General features: G+C 38.6%; 1 protein-coding gene across 22 annotated transcripts in view; it reads left to right on the forward strand.

Moving 5' to 3' along the window:
* Positions 1–18,680, forward strand: part of LOC109551851 (uncharacterized) — a 61,773-nt gene that overhangs the window by 1,971 nt on the left and 41,122 nt on the right. For 12 of the 22 annotated variants that reach the window (XM_073795281.1, XM_073795273.1, XM_073795274.1 and 9 more), the window contains exons 2-4: positions 9,609–9,720; positions 14,218–14,430; positions 15,457–15,640. In XM_073795281.1, the coding sequence (XP_073651382.1) occupies positions 9,609–9,720; positions 14,218–14,430; positions 15,457–15,640 (509 nt within the window). The remainder of the gene's footprint in view (positions 1–9,608; positions 9,721–14,217; positions 14,431–15,456; positions 15,641–18,680) is intronic. The other 10 variants (XR_012327700.1, XR_012327698.1, XR_012327701.1 and 7 more) reach the window with 3 other exon arrangements.

Genomic DNA, 18,680 nt, shown 5'->3' on the forward strand with positions numbered 1-18,680 from the left:
ATCTACGGAGATACTGTTTCTTTCAAAAGATATAAACCTAAGAGAAAGTCCTAGAGTTTGTAACAATTGTGCATAATAAAATTCCATGAAAACCTAGAAATCCAGATGCAGATCAGTAACATATTGGTTAAGTAAGCTGTTATGTTCATGCAATGGACAAGTGTACAGACATTAAGCAGAACGAGATACTCTTTTCTATTAGATTTTCTTTTCACTGAACTCATCAGTGCTGCAAAGACAATGTTACATAATACTTTTTCTTTAAGATTATATCAGGCATCTTCATCTTGTCCTATATTTATTGCCAGTGTTACTAAAGTTTATCATTTACCTCTTTCTCTTTTAGATATATAATTTCGTCTTACTATGGAAGCATTCATCAATCCCTATTTTACTATTTCATTTAAATTAGAAATGAATATTGAATTTTATAAAATATCTTTGGGGGATATTTCAAGTGATTGTATAGTTTTGTTCTTTTTTGACCTTGTTATATGGTAAATTATATTTTGTTATTTTATATTATGCTATTTATTATATATAGTATTATGTTTACTAATTACATTTATTATATTATAATTACATTATAATTAAGGTAGCATTTTGTTTCAGATAGACAAAACAACCAGTGGGATAGGAAACATCTTAAAATTAGAGGCAAGAGCATAAGGGATTTGAGATTAAAATAAAATGGACATTTTGGGTCAGTAGCAAAACTTATTCAACAAAAGTGGGAAAATATGGCTATCATTACTAAATTCTAGATACAGCAACTAGTTAAAAGTAAAAAAATAATGAAACTGTAAATGTATCAGAAACCTGGTAGACTTGAAATAAATTATTCATGAGGATCACCTTACTAAGATTCAAAGAAAAAAAGGATACATTTAATTATATAAGAATTAAAATTTTCCTCACGGCAGAATGCACTACAAAGGTCAGAAAATAAGCAAAAGAAACTGGGAAATATAGTTAGAAATAGATATGCTTTCTTTACAACTTTTGAGAGAAGCACATGCCTTTTTCTCCTTTAACCTGTTATGTGGGTATTAATCTATAATGTAAGTGCATGGTTCCTTTCCTTTAACGTGTAATGTGAGATTTAATCTATATGGTAAGTGCATGCTTCCTTTCCTTTCATCTGTAATGTGAGTGTCAATATAGGGCACTGTTTCCAAGCACAGACTTTGGATGTTCCTGTACTGGTCCCATCACTGACCATTCACAGAAACTTGCAAATGTTACTTTACTTTTCTGGGGGTTAAAGTCTTACCTAAGAAATGGAAGGAAAATAGAACCTTCCCCCAGGGATAATAGAAGGCTTAAAGAAGTAAATATGTAAGTGACTTAGCACAGTGCCTAGTACAAGAGAGATCAATATAAGTACTTATCAATTTTTTAAAGAGACAGATGAAAGAAAGAAAATGTGGTGTTTTCAATCTATTGATATATATACTTGACATTAAACTACCTTTTCATTCATTGGATGACCTAACTTGCTCATGCTTTTTCTTACTCTAGTGAACTTGGGTAGCTAATATCGTAGATCAAAATTTTTGCTTTTATACTTACAAGTAAATTTGACCTGTAAATTTATTTTTCTTTACAGTCCTAATCTATTGTCAGTATTAGGATTATATAGACTTCATAAGATAAATAAAGGAGCATTCTTCCTTTGCTACTCTCTAGAAGTTTTTCTTTATTACTACTGATGTTATCTGTTTAATAGAAGTTTGATAGAATTCCCCACCCAAACGATCTGGGTGGGTCTGTTATTTTCTTGGTGAAAGATTGTAAACTATTGACTTAATTCCTTTACTGGTGAAAGAACTCCAGCTATATATTTCTTCTGTGTCAGTTTTGGTAAACTCTAGGAGCCAGGAAATTGTCCACTTTACATAAATGTTCAAATTTACTGGCATTTCATATGTTCTCTGCTATAACATTGTCCTGATTCTTTCTGTGTATTATTTACTTTTGTTTTTGTTTTGCTTAATCAAAGTGTGTTTTTAAAATATTTTCAAAGAATATTTTTTGACTTACTAAATCACCTCAATTTTATACTTTTTTCTGTTTTATTAAGTTCTGCTCATATCTTTATTATCTATTTTTTCTATGTTCTGAGGGTTTATTGTTTTGCTCTTCTGATGTCAATTAAAACACTTGGTTATTAATTTTAAGAAATCTTTTTAGTTATAAATAGTTGAACTTTTTGAAGATTCCAGCTTAGTTGTAAGCATCTAAGGGTCAGCTCCTCCACATTGTTGCTGGCCTAAGGTTTACTTCACCCTATAGCAATGTATATATTGACATTTTTTCCCCTCGACTTTCTGTGTTTTGCTACTTCACACTTTTCTTTGGAGAGAAGCCCTCTGAAATATCCTTTAGTTATTTTACAGCCAATAAGTCTTTAAAATATGTGTATTTTTTAAGAGAAATGTACTTATATAATTAGGCAGAAAATCTGATTTGCCATATTTTTAAAAACAGCATAATTTCACTCTTCTCCATGATTAATCTGCTGTTTTACACAACCTTTGAGTTTTTAGCTTTATCAATGACATGGACTTTAAAAATATTTTAAAGATCCTACCCAGTCTTTTAAAACATCCCTGTTCCTTTTTTCAGTTCTAGTTTTATGTATATTTTCTGCCTTGCACCTGATCATTCCAACATTCAATGGATGGCCTTGGGAATCTAATTCTGGTATTGATTGTTTTTGCTGATTCTCTCCCATTGTAGCTGATTTCTTCATTATTGTGTAAATTTAGATCATGAGCTCATGTTTAGCTAAACTTTTTCTGTGGGAAGGCTATAGGCCTGGGTTGAAGGTCTACTTCTCCAGAGAGTGTTTAGTTCTGTGTTTGGAATACCACCGATCTGGGAGCATTTTAAGGTAATTTTTTACCTTCTGTTTGCAAGACCACAAATAAATTTGCAACACAAACACTGTGAACACAGATCTGGGGTTCAGAATTCTCAAGATTTCCTACCTGTTTCCTACCCAGAGCAGAGGCCAAGAGAATCTGGGCTTAGTCTCCCTTTGCCAGCAGATACATTTTTTACTGGCACACCCTTTCATTAAAGGTGAAGCTAGGGATAGATAGATTTAGTTCTAACTTCCCATCTAGTAGGGATGGAGTCTTATCTCCTGCCTCCCATGTGGTCATGGCCATTTTAACAACAAGTCTGTATGTCAGGTCAGGTGTGTCATTAAACTATGGCCTTTATTCCAAATCCAGACAGCTGCCTATTTTTTATGGCCTATGAGCTATGAATAATTTTCACATTTTAACTGGTAATATTTTAAATGGTTACTTAAGTACCTAAATAATATGCTCAATTTTGCCTCTTTGATCCACAAAGCCTAAAATATTTGCCATTTGGCTCCATAAAAACAGGATTGCCAGCTTCTGTTCTAGGCTATCAAGATCTTCAATCCACTCTTAATATAGCTATAACTCTCACAAATGTCCCCCCCCCCCTTCTTTCATGGGTCCTGGAAATTTCTACTGCACACTTCAAAAATAGACTTGCACTTAAAAATAAGTTGTTTACATTTAACCTAGCATACCTAACTCTTTTCTTTTAGGAGAGTTTTTCAAGTAATTTTGCCCACCATATTCTTCAGAGCTTCATTAATAATGGCAAAAAATTAAAACAACTTAACATTCAACAAATGGGAATTGTTCATAACAATTACAGAAGCACATACAGTAGAAAACTATAATCTGTTATTGAAACAGTGAGACATAACTAGTTTTATTTTTCGAGAACTGTTTATTTAGGTCTCTTTTGTTTAAATAAGTCTATTTGTGTATATGTATGTATATAATCATGTATTTATATACACATACATTATATGATATATTTATATAAATATGTGAAATACATACCTATACACATACCTTTTTTTTTTTTTTTTTTTCTTTTCTGTACCTGGGCCTCTCACTGCTGTGGCCTCTCCCGTTGCGGAGCACAGGCTCCGGACGCGCAGGCTCAGCCGCCATGGCTCACGGACCCAGCCGTTCCGCAGCATGTGGGATCTTCCCGGACCGGGGCACGAACCCGTGTCCACTGCATCGGCAGGTGGACTCTCAACCACCGCGCCACCAGGGAAGCCCTACACATACCTTTGATTTATATTTGTATACATACACAGGAATATAATTATATATATCATATATTTATATACATTGAACTGAAAACGGGTAGTATACATATATATTGTGTATAAATGTGTGTATATGTGCATGTGTAGAAAAACAGGTTGAGCGATATGTAAGCATGATTTAGACAGGGTTCAAGATTTTAAAAGTAGTTATGTGTAGGTAGTGAGATTATGGCCCATTTGATTTAAATTATTGCATGTGTAATGTATAATTAAAATATATATACTTTATATAAGTATTATATTTATGTAATATACTTGTCTTATAATAATACATTATGTATTGTGTTATATAGAATACTTTAAATATAATGTATTATATCAGATAATAATAATTATATATTTATATATTATGATGTAATTGTTTTATAATCAATATTGCATGATATATTAATAGAATGAACATATTAAACATATAAATGTATTGCATTAGTCATATATTTTGTGTACAATATATGCTATGCAAAAATACATGTTAATATAAAACATAATTGTTATACACTAATTTAAACAGTAATATATTACATTTATACACCAATATAATATTTAATATTGGTATATGTATATTATATTTAATATATACATAGCTAATGCTCTTTAAAGCCATCTGCTACAAGAAGTAGAATGAGACCAGGAGTATGGCCAAAGCAAATTCTAAAACTATTAGATTATTTATATTCATTTATATGTCATTTTCCTGGAATCTGCATCTGGCTATTAGAGAGCACACACAGCAAAATCACGATAAAGTGCCCAGGAGGACATGGGATCCTTTATTTACTGGGACCTCAAAGGAAACATAGTGCTACTCAGTCCCCCATCAAAGAGCTAAGAGCAAATCTTGAAGCACCCAGTAAAAGCCAATTCAAACAAAAAAACTTTTCCACTTAAACTTGAAAAAGTTAAGTTCCCAAGCGACCCCCTACATCAACCACCGGAGCTCATTTGGCAGTAAAAACAATAACATTCAGCGGACAACAAGAAATCTAAAACAATAGTTGTTTTAACAAAAAAAAAATCCAGCAGCTAATTAGTGTCTTTCCTGTTTGAAAGAAGGCGGTGGGAAGTGGACAGAAGACCTTATAGGAAAGATAAAAAGAAGAGGAAAAGGAAAATAAAAGTTTCCAGTTTGACAATCAAACTGTCTTCTGCATCCATTTCATCCCAAGACCACCAAGCCAATGTGGAGGCTTTTTCCTCCTTCCCTTTTCTTTTCATGAGACTGATCACAACCAGCACTGCAGAGTCCATTAAATTAAGAAATGCTGTTGCATACATGTGTGAATGAGCTGTGAGTAAAGTACTGGAGTAGAGGACACCTAAAGTGAAACGTCCTCATGAATGTCCACGTGGCTGAGCAGCAAGTTAACATTTCATAGATGTGCTAAAGAAGAAGAGTTGGGTTTTATTTTATTTACTTTTCCCTGGACTCTGTTGAATGACTGTCATCTACAAGTTCACGCTACTTTTTGCTGAGGATTAATGCACTGGGAGAGCTGAGAGAAAACTGAATAGTAGAGCTGTCTTTTTCTTGACCAGTTCACCTTACTTTCCCAAACTCAAAGTCTTTCCCTATTTCTTTCTCCTTTTTATTGTAGTAAAATGAACATAACATAAAATTCACCATTTTGATCATTTTACAGTTCACTGTACCATTCAGTGGAATTTAGTACTGTCACAATGCTGTGAAATTGTCACCACTGCCTAGTTGCAAAACATTTTCATCACCCCAAAAGAAAACCTACAACCATTTTAAGCAGTCATTCCCTATTTCCGTCTCTTCCAAATCCCTGGCAACCACTAATGTATAATATTTTCCATGTGTATGGATTTGCCACTGTTGGACATTTCGTATAAATGGAACCATACAATATGTGGCCTTTCGTGTCTGATTTCTTTCACTTAGTTGCATCCATGATGTAACATGTATCAGTAATCCATTCACTTTTATGGCTGAATTCCCTGATCCTGTTTTCTTCATACTGTTTGAATACAAACTTTAAAATATGTTGAGGGTGAAGCTCTGTTTTAATGGCACATCTATGAGGCCAATTCATTTAAAGACGGTGAAAATGGAAATATTGTTGTGAAATGATAATCGTTGAGAAGCCTCAGCTAACTTGATAATGAAAAGTTTGGGAAATGTTGCAAAAAATTATTTGCTTTATATTAAAAGCCTTTTAAACAAGGATTCAGGAGATTGTCTTTTTCTTGAGGTAACTTAAATGAGGTAGAAGAAAATAACTGTCCTTTAAAACAGATTTTTAAAGGATTCTATTTATTCTTAATAGACGAATGGGAGTACAGGTTGTTCATATCCAATATGGACTCCCTATCCAAACACTGTTTATCATTCTAGCCACCACTATCGAATTATATTTCTTGAGAGTCATGCAGCTTAATTCCTGCATATTACTTTTTAAAATTCATCTATCAAGTCCATTAATACAGTATAAACAAGAGAAGTTCATGTTTCAGTGCAGTTCAAATATCAGGTATAAAGAACCCCCCAGTAAGGAAAAGAATCCTATATCTCTTGCCAGAATGTGGTCAGCTCTGGGGTGTTTTGCTAGCTGAAAGACACTTTCATTCTTAAGAAAATAGAGGTTGTCTAATAGGGATGAAAGGCAAAAAAATTTAAGTACTTGTTTGTGTTAAAAACAGTGCTAGGCTATCTCATACTCTATATCAGTCAAGGCTCACCATTTTACATATGTGAAAAGTGAAGTTAAGTGTTTTAGTAACTTACTAAAAGGCATGCAACCACTAAGTTCAAGCAAGAATTCAATCCCAAATCTGTCACACTGAAGTTTGAGCTAATAGTGAGATTAATAAAAATAGCACTGAATTAAAAGTTCAGAGGTATTTTTTATTTCATACTCTTTCACTAACCCTCTTTGGAGATAAATCATTTCATTTATATGGGCCTTAGTTTTCACAACTATAATAGTTGGAAGCTTGACTAGGTGACTTCTATGTAGTCTTCCAATTCTAAAATGTTCCATTAATTTGTATTCCTACAATAATTGCCATTGCAGTATATGCATGCTGCCACCAAGTAGCAGTAGAGAGTACTAGTTCCTTTTTTATCCCTAGTGGGGAGTGCATTTTGACATCAGACTTATCTGTGAATAGTACAACCTGTTAATATAACTATAAAATAACAAAATAATATGGTATTATTCCCTGTAAATCAGAAGCTTTACATTGTCTATGAATCTTGTCAGAATCACCTGTAGGTTTTTAAACATAGAGGAAATCCAGAACCCATTGAATGAGGATTTTCAGAGATGGGACTTGGGTATCTGGATGTTTGGGCTCCCATCATTTGTATATTTTATTTTATTTTATTTTTTCCCTATGTACATCATTTGTCACATCCTCTTGAATCTTTAGCAATTTCTGTTTTTTTTTTAAAGTTTCAAATATTCCATAATCTTCTACTTTTCATAAGGTGTATCTGTTATTTTTATTCACTCTTGTGCTTCTCCTGGTTAAAACTTCTTTTTTTGGGGGGGGGGCCTACCTCATGCCTTGCAGGATCTTAGTTCCCTGACCAGGGATTGAACCCCAGGCCCCCAGCAGTGAAAGTGCCAAGTCCTAACCACTGGACCACCAGGGAATTCCCAAGACTTCTTTTTTAAATGACTTTTTTCCCACTCTAATTCATTCCTGGGATCAGTTTTATGTGGGAACATTAAACCAACCTTGCATTACTAGAATAAAGCCACTTTGATTGTGATATATTACTGTTTTACATACCATGGATACAGTTTGTGCTTTTGTTTACAAATTTTGCATACATGTTCAAAGAGAAACTTGCCTATGATTCTATTCTTGTAATATTCTTTTTAGTTTTGATCTGAAGCTTATGTTGGCCTTATAAAATTTTTGAGCAATATATTATTTTATGTTTCCTGGAAGGATTTTATGTAAGATTACCAATATTTCTTCCCTAAATATTTGGAAGAATTTACTTGGAAAGCCATTTATCCCTGGAAATCATTTTCTGTAAAGGTACTTCATTATACAAACAAGTTTTTAAGTAGATATAGATTTTTTAGATGTTTCTTTTCTTGGGTTATTCTTGTTACGTTGCATGTTTTAAGAATTTGTCATTTTGGATGAATTTTCAAATTTATAAATATAAAATTATAATTTTAACAGCTTTATTAGGATGTAATTTACATACCATAATTTAACCCTTTAATGTATACAATTCAGTGGTTCTTAGTGCAACCACTAAAAGACGTGTGTAACCATCACAACAATCCAACTTTAGATTTCTGTCCCCTCATAAAGAAACCCATTACACATTAACAATGCTTTTTGATTCTGTCAACCCTCTCAGCCCTAGGCAACCACTAGTCTCCTTTCTGTCTCTACAGATTTGCTATTATGGGCATTTCATATAAATGGGACCATACAATATGTGATCTTTTGAGAGTGGCTGCTTTTCTTTACATAATGCTTTCATGGTTCATCCATGTTGTAACATGGATCAATATTTCAAACCTTTTTATAGCTGAATGTTATTCTATTGTACGGATATTCCACATTTTGTTTATTCATTTGTCAGATTGACATTTGAATTTTTTCCACCTTTTGTTTTCAGAAATATGCTTCTATGAACATTCACGTACAAGCTTTTGTGCAGACATAAGTTTTTATTTCCCTTAGGTATAGATTTAGTAGTGGAACTGCTGGATCATAGGGTAACTCTATGTTTAACACTTGCAGGAACTGTCAAGCTGTTTTGTAAAATGGCCGCACATTTTGTAAAATGGCTCAGACTGTACTTTCTATCCAAAGGTATCTAAAGCCACCTTAGGTGCAAAATGTTTAAAGTTGTCCTTTGCTGCTGCCAAAATTGTAGCCACTGGAGGCAGTCTGCAAGATGGCATCTTAGGTTTCTGAGGAAGAAGTTAGAATACACAAAGGGGGAAATAAGTGTACAATTACATAATGTAGATTTCATATTTAATTTTATGGGAAGAGCAATAATTAGTTGGCTTTTGGTTTTAAATGGAAATAGCCACTCATTGGGAAATAATTACTCTAATTTCAATTTATTTTACTTTAAATCATTCTGTGATGAAAACAGTTATCAAAAAAGGTCTCCAGAATGGAAGGAGTGCCAAGTCAGAGGTATATCACATGTTTTAATTCTCTCAGAAGAATTTCTCTTTAATGGCTTGTTTTTCTTTCCTTCTTAAAAGAAAATTATCAAGGTACTTTCTGCCATCTTAAAACTAAGTTTTACTCAAATGAAATGGCTTTTGTGGTTTTGAAAATGTTGTGTGATGCTTTAATTTAGCTTCCCAGAAATGCAGATTGAAGACCTTTTATTAACTTAAAATATCTTAATTTCCAATGAAGATCAAACCCTCCTAAATTACCTGTAACGTAAATGGCATATTTATCATTGCTTTCTCAGTACCAGTGGATAACTTCTCCATCGGTGAAGGAACCATGCAAAGCTGCTAGACAGAAAAAGAGAACTATAATTTTGGGAAGTGGTCGAAAAGGAAAAGCTACTATTAGAATTGGTAACTCTTTCTAATTTTTAATGCTACTAGAACTTATACCCCTTATATATCCGGTGTGCTAAAATTAAAACAGCCTTAATGGTTATTCCTTAACGGTTAATTATTTCCTTAACGGTTAGCTGTCGATATTACTTGTGTTTCTTATGGAACGCACCTAGGATGTCCCTGACAAATAGTGTTTAATATGTATTAGATATTAATTTTAATCTGATAAAGCTCTTGAAGTGACAAAATCCATATCCAGATACGAGGTCACCTTTTCTCCCTTTCATGTGGGGTCCAGGCCTTAGGAAAGAGAGGGATGCATGTGATGTGTCTAATGACAGCCCCAGAATAAAATAAATTAGGCAGAGCCCTTGGCGCTTTACAGATATGAATACATTTTATTGTCATCACAACCCTGTGGGCAGACAGTGTTTTACAGCAGCGCAGACAGGTTAGGGTCAGGTGCAGCGGGGAAGTGGGATCAGGCAGAAAAAGAGCATGGGGAGAGTCGGGGAGGCCGGTTCCAGAGCCTTTACTAAGGAAACAACAAAAATCACAGATGATAATGACTGCTTTTTCCAAATGCAGGAATCAGTGAAAAAACTAGATATGATCATGTTCAGAATTGTGATCAGTTATGTCTAAATATGTAAAAGTCAGTTACTTTCCCATTCTCCAGAAATAACACTAAAAAACAAGGAAAGATCCCATTCGCACTAGTCACAAAAATTAGTAAATATCTAGAAGTCAGTTCAGTGTTCACCTGAAAAAGTTAGTGCAAAAGGATAGATGAATCATTTTAAACATATATGTTAACATTAATAAAATATAATGTTAACATATGATCTATTAACATATAAAGCCACTGACAGAGGGAAAGACGGATTGGTGGAAAAGTCCAGAAACTGGTCCCTGTTTACTTGAGAATTGTATTTTAACTTAGACAATTTTATAGTCTAACTTGACTTTTTGTCTAATTGACTGATTGAAGCATTGATAATTCATTTAAACAGAAATTAGATATTTGCATCACAGCATACACAAATTCTAGTCAGTCAAAAAGGTGTAAATGCAACTAAATGCAAGAAGCAAATATAAAATACAGGAGAGAATTTCGGTGTAAGTGTAGGGAGTACAGAAGCCTTCCTAAGTAAGCCAAAAAACTCAGAAGCCATAAAGTAAAAGATATTTAATTACATGAAAATTTAAAACTTTTCTACAGTTCAAGACGTAAACAAAACATAATGACAGACACAAAAGTTTGGTAGTATATTAACATGTAAAGGTTACTGTTGATATAGAGAAGAACCCACAAATAAATGAAAAAGGATAACCAAATTTTAAAAAGGCAGGGGCTGGTTTCTACCTGTATGAGCAAACAACTCAGAAGAAGCACAGCTGGCTACTAGACAAATGAAGAGAGACCAACTTCTTTAGGAAATGCAGATTAAAACCATGGGATTTTCTTCCCCTCTGATGGGCAGAAATTCTAAAGACTGATAACATCTGGTATAGACGAGGGAACAAGCACACTTTGCCTATGTTAAGTATAATAAATGTGTTCAATTTTGGAGCGAGGTTTGCAGCGTCCATCAAAGTTCAAAACTCTCTTGCTCTTTGTCCAAAGACTTTTACTTCTAGGCACCTGCCCTCTGCCAGTACTCTGCCTTGCACAGAAGTGTGCATAAAATCAGGCACCCGCAAGTCCAATGAGGGATACTTATGTAATGGGGAAAATCTAGAGACAACCCGGATGTCCTTCAGGAGGGGTCTGATGAAGGAAATTAGGATCCATCAGGTGGTATGGAGTAAGGTGTGTGTGGAGAACAGGGAAGGTCTGTGAGCAAACTGGGAAGATGACATGATACGTCATCAGGTCAAAAGGAAAAAGAGCAGGTGTAGAAAAGGACATGTCTATTATTCCAGTTAGAAACCCACAGTGTTTGTATTTGTAAATACTATATATGTATATATGTACATATGGAAACACGCATATATACACGTATACACTATTTGTGTATCTGATCCTGAAAATGCACAAAATGCTGTTAATGGCAACCACCTCTATGGAAGGGAATAGATCTTTATATTTTCACTCTAGTTTTCCTAATCAGTGTGCAAATTTAGAGTTATTTTTATTTAAAAGTTAGGCAGTCAGGAGAGGCCTAGTGACTCTTTTGTGGGCTTCTCTCACCACAGGATGCACTCTTCGCGCCCTTGTTGTTTCTGGTTTGTCTTTTGGAGCAGACACCACTGAAACGAGCGTCTTGTCATCGCTCGCCAACTGCCTGCGGTTTTCTTGCGCCCTCCTAACCCTCACCACCTTTGTGAGATGCTGTTTCGCGCTGAGGTGGTGCCATTCCCCTCACACACACCCCTCTGGTACCTTAGGGGAGTCCCGGGGTTTCTCAGTGGGCATTCTAGAATACTCATCCCAGAGATGCAGTGGGTTTTTCAGCCACAATGCATTTGGGGAAAACTCTGTTCCTGTATGAATTATCCGTCTTGGGAGTTCACGATTCACCGGAGCTCTTGAGACGCTCTAGGAAGTTGAGTCAAGAAACCCGTGTAGCCCTGTTCAGGATTTCCTAAATTTCTAGGACTGACTGTGGCACCTAGCTTTTCCAGTCACAACCATCCTTATCAGCTTCCCTGATAGACTCCCTGGGGAGCGCTGCTCAGACTCTTGTCCTGGAAGCTTTGTAGTCTCAGGATTACCCTGCTGCTTCCACACCCTACCCAGGCCCCCTGCCAGCGCTCTGTCAGCCTGGCACCTTCTCCCTGCCCCTCAACTCATTCAGGCCACAGGTGCTGCCCTTGCTCTGGGATTTAGTGATAACGCCTGGGAGCAGTGGCCCAGCACAGCCCACGGCAGTGCCCGGCGTGGCTCACAGGTTTTAAAACACATAATTTGAGCCCTTACTGGAACATGGGAAGATGATTTAAATCCAGATGTCTTATTTCATAATCCCCGTGTCTCTGAAAGTGGGAGAAACAGGCTGGGAGGGCCGTATGTTTCAAGCAAAAGGGAGACTGTTTCTCTGTGGAAGTAAAGAACGGGCCCTCACAGTTAACAGGTAACGTAGGGAGTTTGTGCTGAGTCTGTCATGTTGGGCCTGTTATACTCATTTATATGACTGTTGGGTCCCTATTGGCATTTGCATTTACTGCCCAAGCTTGAAACTCCCCAGTGTCCCTGTCTTGGTCACGAGCCCTAATTCTGTTGACCTAGAAAGTTCTTTGTGGGAGCTTTCTAGCAGGCCTCTCCCCCAGTGTCCCCACCCTCCAGCCTCTATGTCCTAGTGCTTTTTCTAAAACGCACAACTCCTTGTTGTGCAGACCTGATTGCTCCTTGTTGCTCCAGGATCCAATCGATCCAGTTTCCAGGAGAGCGTGTCCGCAGGGCCCTCTGCGGTCTGCAGTCCTGTCCCCAGCCAGGCACCCAGCACCCCAGGTGCTGCAGAGAACTTGCTGGTGTCCCCTGGTGCCTTGGCAGAGACAGCTCTCTGCCAGATGCCATTCCTTTGTCTCCCCCTGTCCTGACCCCTCCCACCTCCCTTCCTCTGAAACCATCTATCTTCCCTCAGGTAGAGGTACTTGCTCAGCTCTGTGCTTCCACAGCGCTTGTCCTGTGGAATTTGAATTCCCTCCACAGCCGTCTTGCTAGGTTGGGAGCAGCCGATTCCCCTTCATCTTTTTCTTCCTTCCCTCAGCCCCACAGCAGGGACACTCTCGGGCACCGTGCAAATTTAATCTTCAATTTCTAGTTGTTATGACACTGTTGCTGTGATGATACCATCTACGTTCACAGTAGGATGGGTAAATGTGCGGGAGATGACTGTAAATACAGATTCTTTGTAAATCCAGGTTCCTAATTCTTCCCCCTTTTAATATTTTTTCCCCTTAAATCATGTGTCCTTTTTGCTGCTCCAGCTCTATGATTGGACTGTCACCTGGGGAGCCTGAGGCAGCGCAGTATCAAAGAGAGTAGACACTAAATTTTTATTTATTTATTTTTATTTTATTTATGTATTTATTTATTTATTTTGCGTTACGCGGGCCTCTCACTGTTGTGGCCTCTCCCATTGGGGAGCACAGGCCATGGACGCGCAGGCTCAGCAGCCATGGCTACGGACCCAGCCGCTTTGTGGCATGTGGGATCTTCCCGGACCGGGGCACGAACCCGTGTCCCCTGCATTGGCAGGCAGACTCTCAACCACTGCGCCACTAGGGAAGCCCTGTGCTGTTTACTTTTAATGAATCCCACCCTTTAGAAGTGGAAGAATAAGACAGGATGTGTTTGAGAAAATGGAGAGAGTTATTACATATTTTCCTTGTTATCCAGAATAGCATGTCAGCTCTTCTTCTGTTTGTCTCCTTTGGTTGTCAGTGGAAGATAATTTTGACTTGCTCACTTTCCAAATCAGAAACTGAAGTCAAATACTAACGTATCCTAGATGAAAGTTGACTCATTCTTTTTTTTTTTTTTTTTGTGGTACGCGGGCCCCTCAGTGCCGCGGCCTCTCCCGTTGCAGAGCACAAGCTCCAGACGCGCAGGTCCAACGGCCACGGCCCACGGGCCCAGCTGCTCCACGGCATGTGGGATCCTCCCGGACCGGAGCACGAACCCGCGCCCCCTGCCTCAGCCGGCGGACCCCCAACCACTGCGCCACCAGGGAAGCCCGACTCATTCATTTTTGAGAGTCCGTATGAGCCCTGTGCAAGGTGCGGAGAATAAAAAGACAAATTTATTGACTTCAATAGATATTTACATAGCATTGAATGTGTTCCAGACGCTGTTCTGAATTCTATCAGTTATCTACTTTTGCATCATAGAACACTTCATGACAGTGACTTAAAACCACAGCCATTTCCTTGGCTCAGGATTCTTTCAGTCAGCAGGTGGGGCTGGGCTCAGTGGGGTGGTTTCTTCTGCTGGTCTCATCTGAGATCACTTATTCAATCAAGGTCATCTGGTGATCCACCTAGAGTCTAAATGACCCCCTTCATCTCTCTGGCAGCTGGTGCTGGCTGGTTGTTGGCTGGGCCTTTTATTTCCAGCAGGCTATCTCGGGCTTGCTTACATGGCAGTGATGTTTTAAGAGGGCAGGTATAGAAGCCACATGCCCCTTGCGGACTCAGCTTGGAAGTTGCACAGTGTCAATCCTGTTGCAGTCTCTTGGTCAAAGCAAGTCCACAAGGCCAGCCCAGATTCAAAAGGCGAGGAGCACAAGACCCCACCTCTTGCTGGGAGGGCTGCAGAGAATTTGTGGCCATTTAGTCCTCACATCAGAGAGGCACAACAGAGAGATTTAGTAACTTGTTCAAGGTCACACAGCTTGGGACAATACAGTGTTTTAAGTGCTTTGAAAGCTGCTGCTCATTATTTTAAAATCTTACCACCACTATTTGGACCAACTTTTTTTTTTCTCTGCAGCCTTGTAGAGAAAGGGTCATTCACATTGCTGTGTGGCTGCCATGGGTTGGAACCTTCATATATGTTGTACCACTGAACTGTCATAACTAGTATGAAATGGAGATATTATTATTATTCCTAATATTCAGATGAGGAAACTGAGGCTCTTGGAAATTAAGTCTGAGTTGTATAAGGGAATGTTAAGTCACTGTTCCATATGCAAGAGTGGTGTCCCTAAGTAAATTATAAATGTCCTGTCACAGATCTTTTTTTAATCTCTTGTTTGCATCTGGAAAATGGTTTTTAAAACTTTTCTGTTGCTGTGTTAATGGCAGTTGCACATTGCAGAAAAATAGCTGGAAGAAGAAACATGTTTTTCAGATGCCCAGTGGAGCCCCAGAATAGAAGCAAGATGAATATTCCATTCCACACTGGCAACACCAAAGGAGATGATGCTTTAGAAAGAAGATTTCTCGACAAAGCTCTTGAACTCAATATGATCTCCCTGAAAGGGCATAGGTGAGTACATGTCCCATCCAGAAGCTTGTCAGAGAATTGGTTTAGTTTTCAGACGCTGAAGGAGACACATCTAGGAGCCTGCCCATCCTGGAGTAGCAGGTATTATAACTAGTTGGGAAAGACCGTTTGTTACAGGGGTGCTCCTGCTGCTGCTTACAGGCCCCTTAGCGCGATTCCACGGCTGGGAGCATGGGGGAGCCACACCTTCTAGGAGCTTTGGTCAAAATTTCCTTTGAAAATCTCTGCTCTGACAGTACAAAGGGTGCCATCCCATCTCTGGTGCAGCTGGCGCAGCCTGTTCAGTGTAAGAACAGACACTGCTGCTCCCCCGAACGTCAGAGACAGTAGTTAAATCTGTCAGCTCCATGAAAAATGTATGTTCTCATGCATGAGAATAGCTGCCCGCTCCCTGCTCTCCGCATGGCAGGCTCATCGAAGAGTTGAGCTAACCTAGGTTACCTGTGAGCGTGACGGTCCTTCACTGCGTTGGAAAGGAATTTTCTGATGACTGAGATGTGTGACACTCCTGGCCACCTGCGGGGGCTTTCAGGTGGGAGGTTGGACACGATGGCCTCAGGTGCTGTGACTCTCGCAGGAGGTGGTGACGGGAAGGAGGGTCGTCCTGATGATCAGCCAGATGTTCCTGTTCTTAACGGCTGCATCGGTGGTTCTTCTGGGTCTGTGGGAGGGATTCGGGCCTCTCTGCATAAGGCTGTCACCATCGAAGATGTCAGAAGCTGGCAGCCTTCATGAAGCATTTTTTGGAGATGCACCAGCTATGAGCACATCCTAACCAATATACACTCTGCCCTTGAAGGTGTACAAAATTGAAAGTCACTTGGGCATGTCTAAAAAAAACTAAACACACACAGTATTTTTCTCGAATGAACATACTTATGATAGATTCTCTTCTTTTTCCAGAGAACAGCAAAACATCCACAGCTATCCCAAGCTGTTGAAACTTAACCTTAATTCTGACTTGAACTGGAAGCTTTTAAAAAGTCTTCTGTTGCTTTTCTACCAAATTCTAGCTACTGTTCTCTTTGCTACTACTTTTTCTGCCTAGATCTCATATTCAAAGCTGCCTGTGGGTTTAAGTATATGCAAATTGCAAGTTGTTGTTTTTAGAGACAAACAGACACACAGCATGGAGGGTGGGTGGGGCCCTATAGGTGCTGAATTTTGATCCTTTGCAAGATGACAGCAGTGGGGTCTTCTGGACTTTCTTTATACGGTTATTCTCATAAAACGATAAAAGTGACTTACTATATGTTTATATAGCAAGGTCTGTTTTTAATACCAAATAGTTTATATCTCTATGCATTTATATCTCTGTGCCTTTATATTTCTAATAATACGGTTCTTGTTGGTATATGTTGAGACTTGGAGAATTTGTTAGGATCCCTGACCTTGTGCATTAGAGTGTTACGTTCTCAACAGTTGTGTGCCTCCCATTCCCCCTCCCCTCTCCCTTTTTAAGCTGCTTCACAAGATTTAGAAGCTCCCTGATTCACTTTTACTTTCCTTTCAGTTGGTAGAAGAACGGTTGGTTGGTTGGTTGGTTGGTTGGTTGGTTGGTTTTGTTTTTCAGTTATGCTGTTAAACTAAAAATCTGTGTTAAATTCCCTTACTGTTTCTTCACGTGACTGTTCTCTTTCTGGTGTTTGACCAGTGATGCCGTGAGCTCGGGAATATCTTTGCTGAAGAGTCTTTTCCCCTACTGTTCATCCATTGTCAGTGTTTTGTGTTGACCGTGTGAAGGACATTAAAGTCCTAAAACATGTAAACCTTTGTCAATGAATTTCTTTACATGCTTTTTAGACAGATTGTTGTTTTTAAAACTTTATGCTGGGAAAACTTTAGTCTAAAAATAGCATCTGTGAAGGGTATTTTGTTCAGAAAGGTGTAAGACTTGAGTTCTGCACATCCATGTTTTTAATGATTCAGCATACTGGTACCTTTCCGTTGGCTTTTGGAATGGACATTATCAACAAACCACCTTACAACACAGCTCACGGTATAAAGTTGTATGAACTTTGTCCCACTTATGCTGGAAACATGTCACTAGGACAGTTTTGAGCTATCTTCGTGTTTCGTTGGATTGTGTAATGAGGACTATACTGATCTTTTGTCCCAGCTCTGCACCAATTAGTTGGGTTAGTTGGGTTTCCTGCTTAGGGCTAAACCTTGCCAGTCTTGGTTCTCTCATCTGTAAAAAGGAGGATTGAAATAACTCCCCCACTTACCTCATGGATGTTTGAAGAGCTTAAAACAAGGGCTCAGTGCAGGATGTGACTGTTTAAACACAGTAAATGTTTCAACAGCAAAAGCCGGCCAGTCCATGGACGCCATCCGAGTGTTCACATATAATAGTGCTCAGAGTCTATTTTGCCTCCTTCCTCATCCATTCATATGATGGTTACAAGTCCCTGCGGTTTGTACCGGCCCCAGATCTCTTGAATCTCCACTTATTTCCATTCCCATTGCCACAGCCAGCTCTGTCATCCCTCAGCGGATCATTTCAGCGGCCTCATCTGCCCCCACCTGCCCCTACCAGCACAGCCAGTTGAACCATCACTTCCCCTTCATGCTCCTCCTTGGTTCATAAAAATCCCAGACTTCTGAGCCCAACGGTCACAGCTTTGTGGTGTCTGGTCTGGCTTCATCTTTCTTGTGCTTCTGATTCTTGGAATGTGGCAAGCATATATGCCCATGCTACGTTGGGTCAGCCTGGGGTTTCTGCCCCCACTCAGCAAGACTGAAGTTCCTTCAAGACACCTGCCAACCTCCTGACCTTGTTTGTGTCTCCTGCATTGGAAGGATGCACTTTTCCTTTGTTCTTATAAGCGTGACCCTTTTATCCCATCACAGCACCTCCATTCTGTGTTTTCCTGTGCCGAGGGTATCTGCTTACGTGCCTTCCCCATCAGAGCAAGGAACAAGCCCTGTTTCTCCACCTCCATCACCTGGCATCCTGCCTTGCCCTTAGGAGGTGCTCAACGACTATCTGTTTCATGAATGGAAAGGCAGAGCTTTCTGA

Source organism: Tursiops truncatus, chromosome 18 (assembly GCF_011762595.2).
Source record: "Tursiops truncatus isolate mTurTru1 chromosome 18, mTurTru1.mat.Y, whole genome shotgun sequence".
In the NCBI taxonomy this organism is placed as follows: Eukaryota; Metazoa; Chordata; class Mammalia; order Artiodactyla; family Delphinidae; genus Tursiops; species Tursiops truncatus.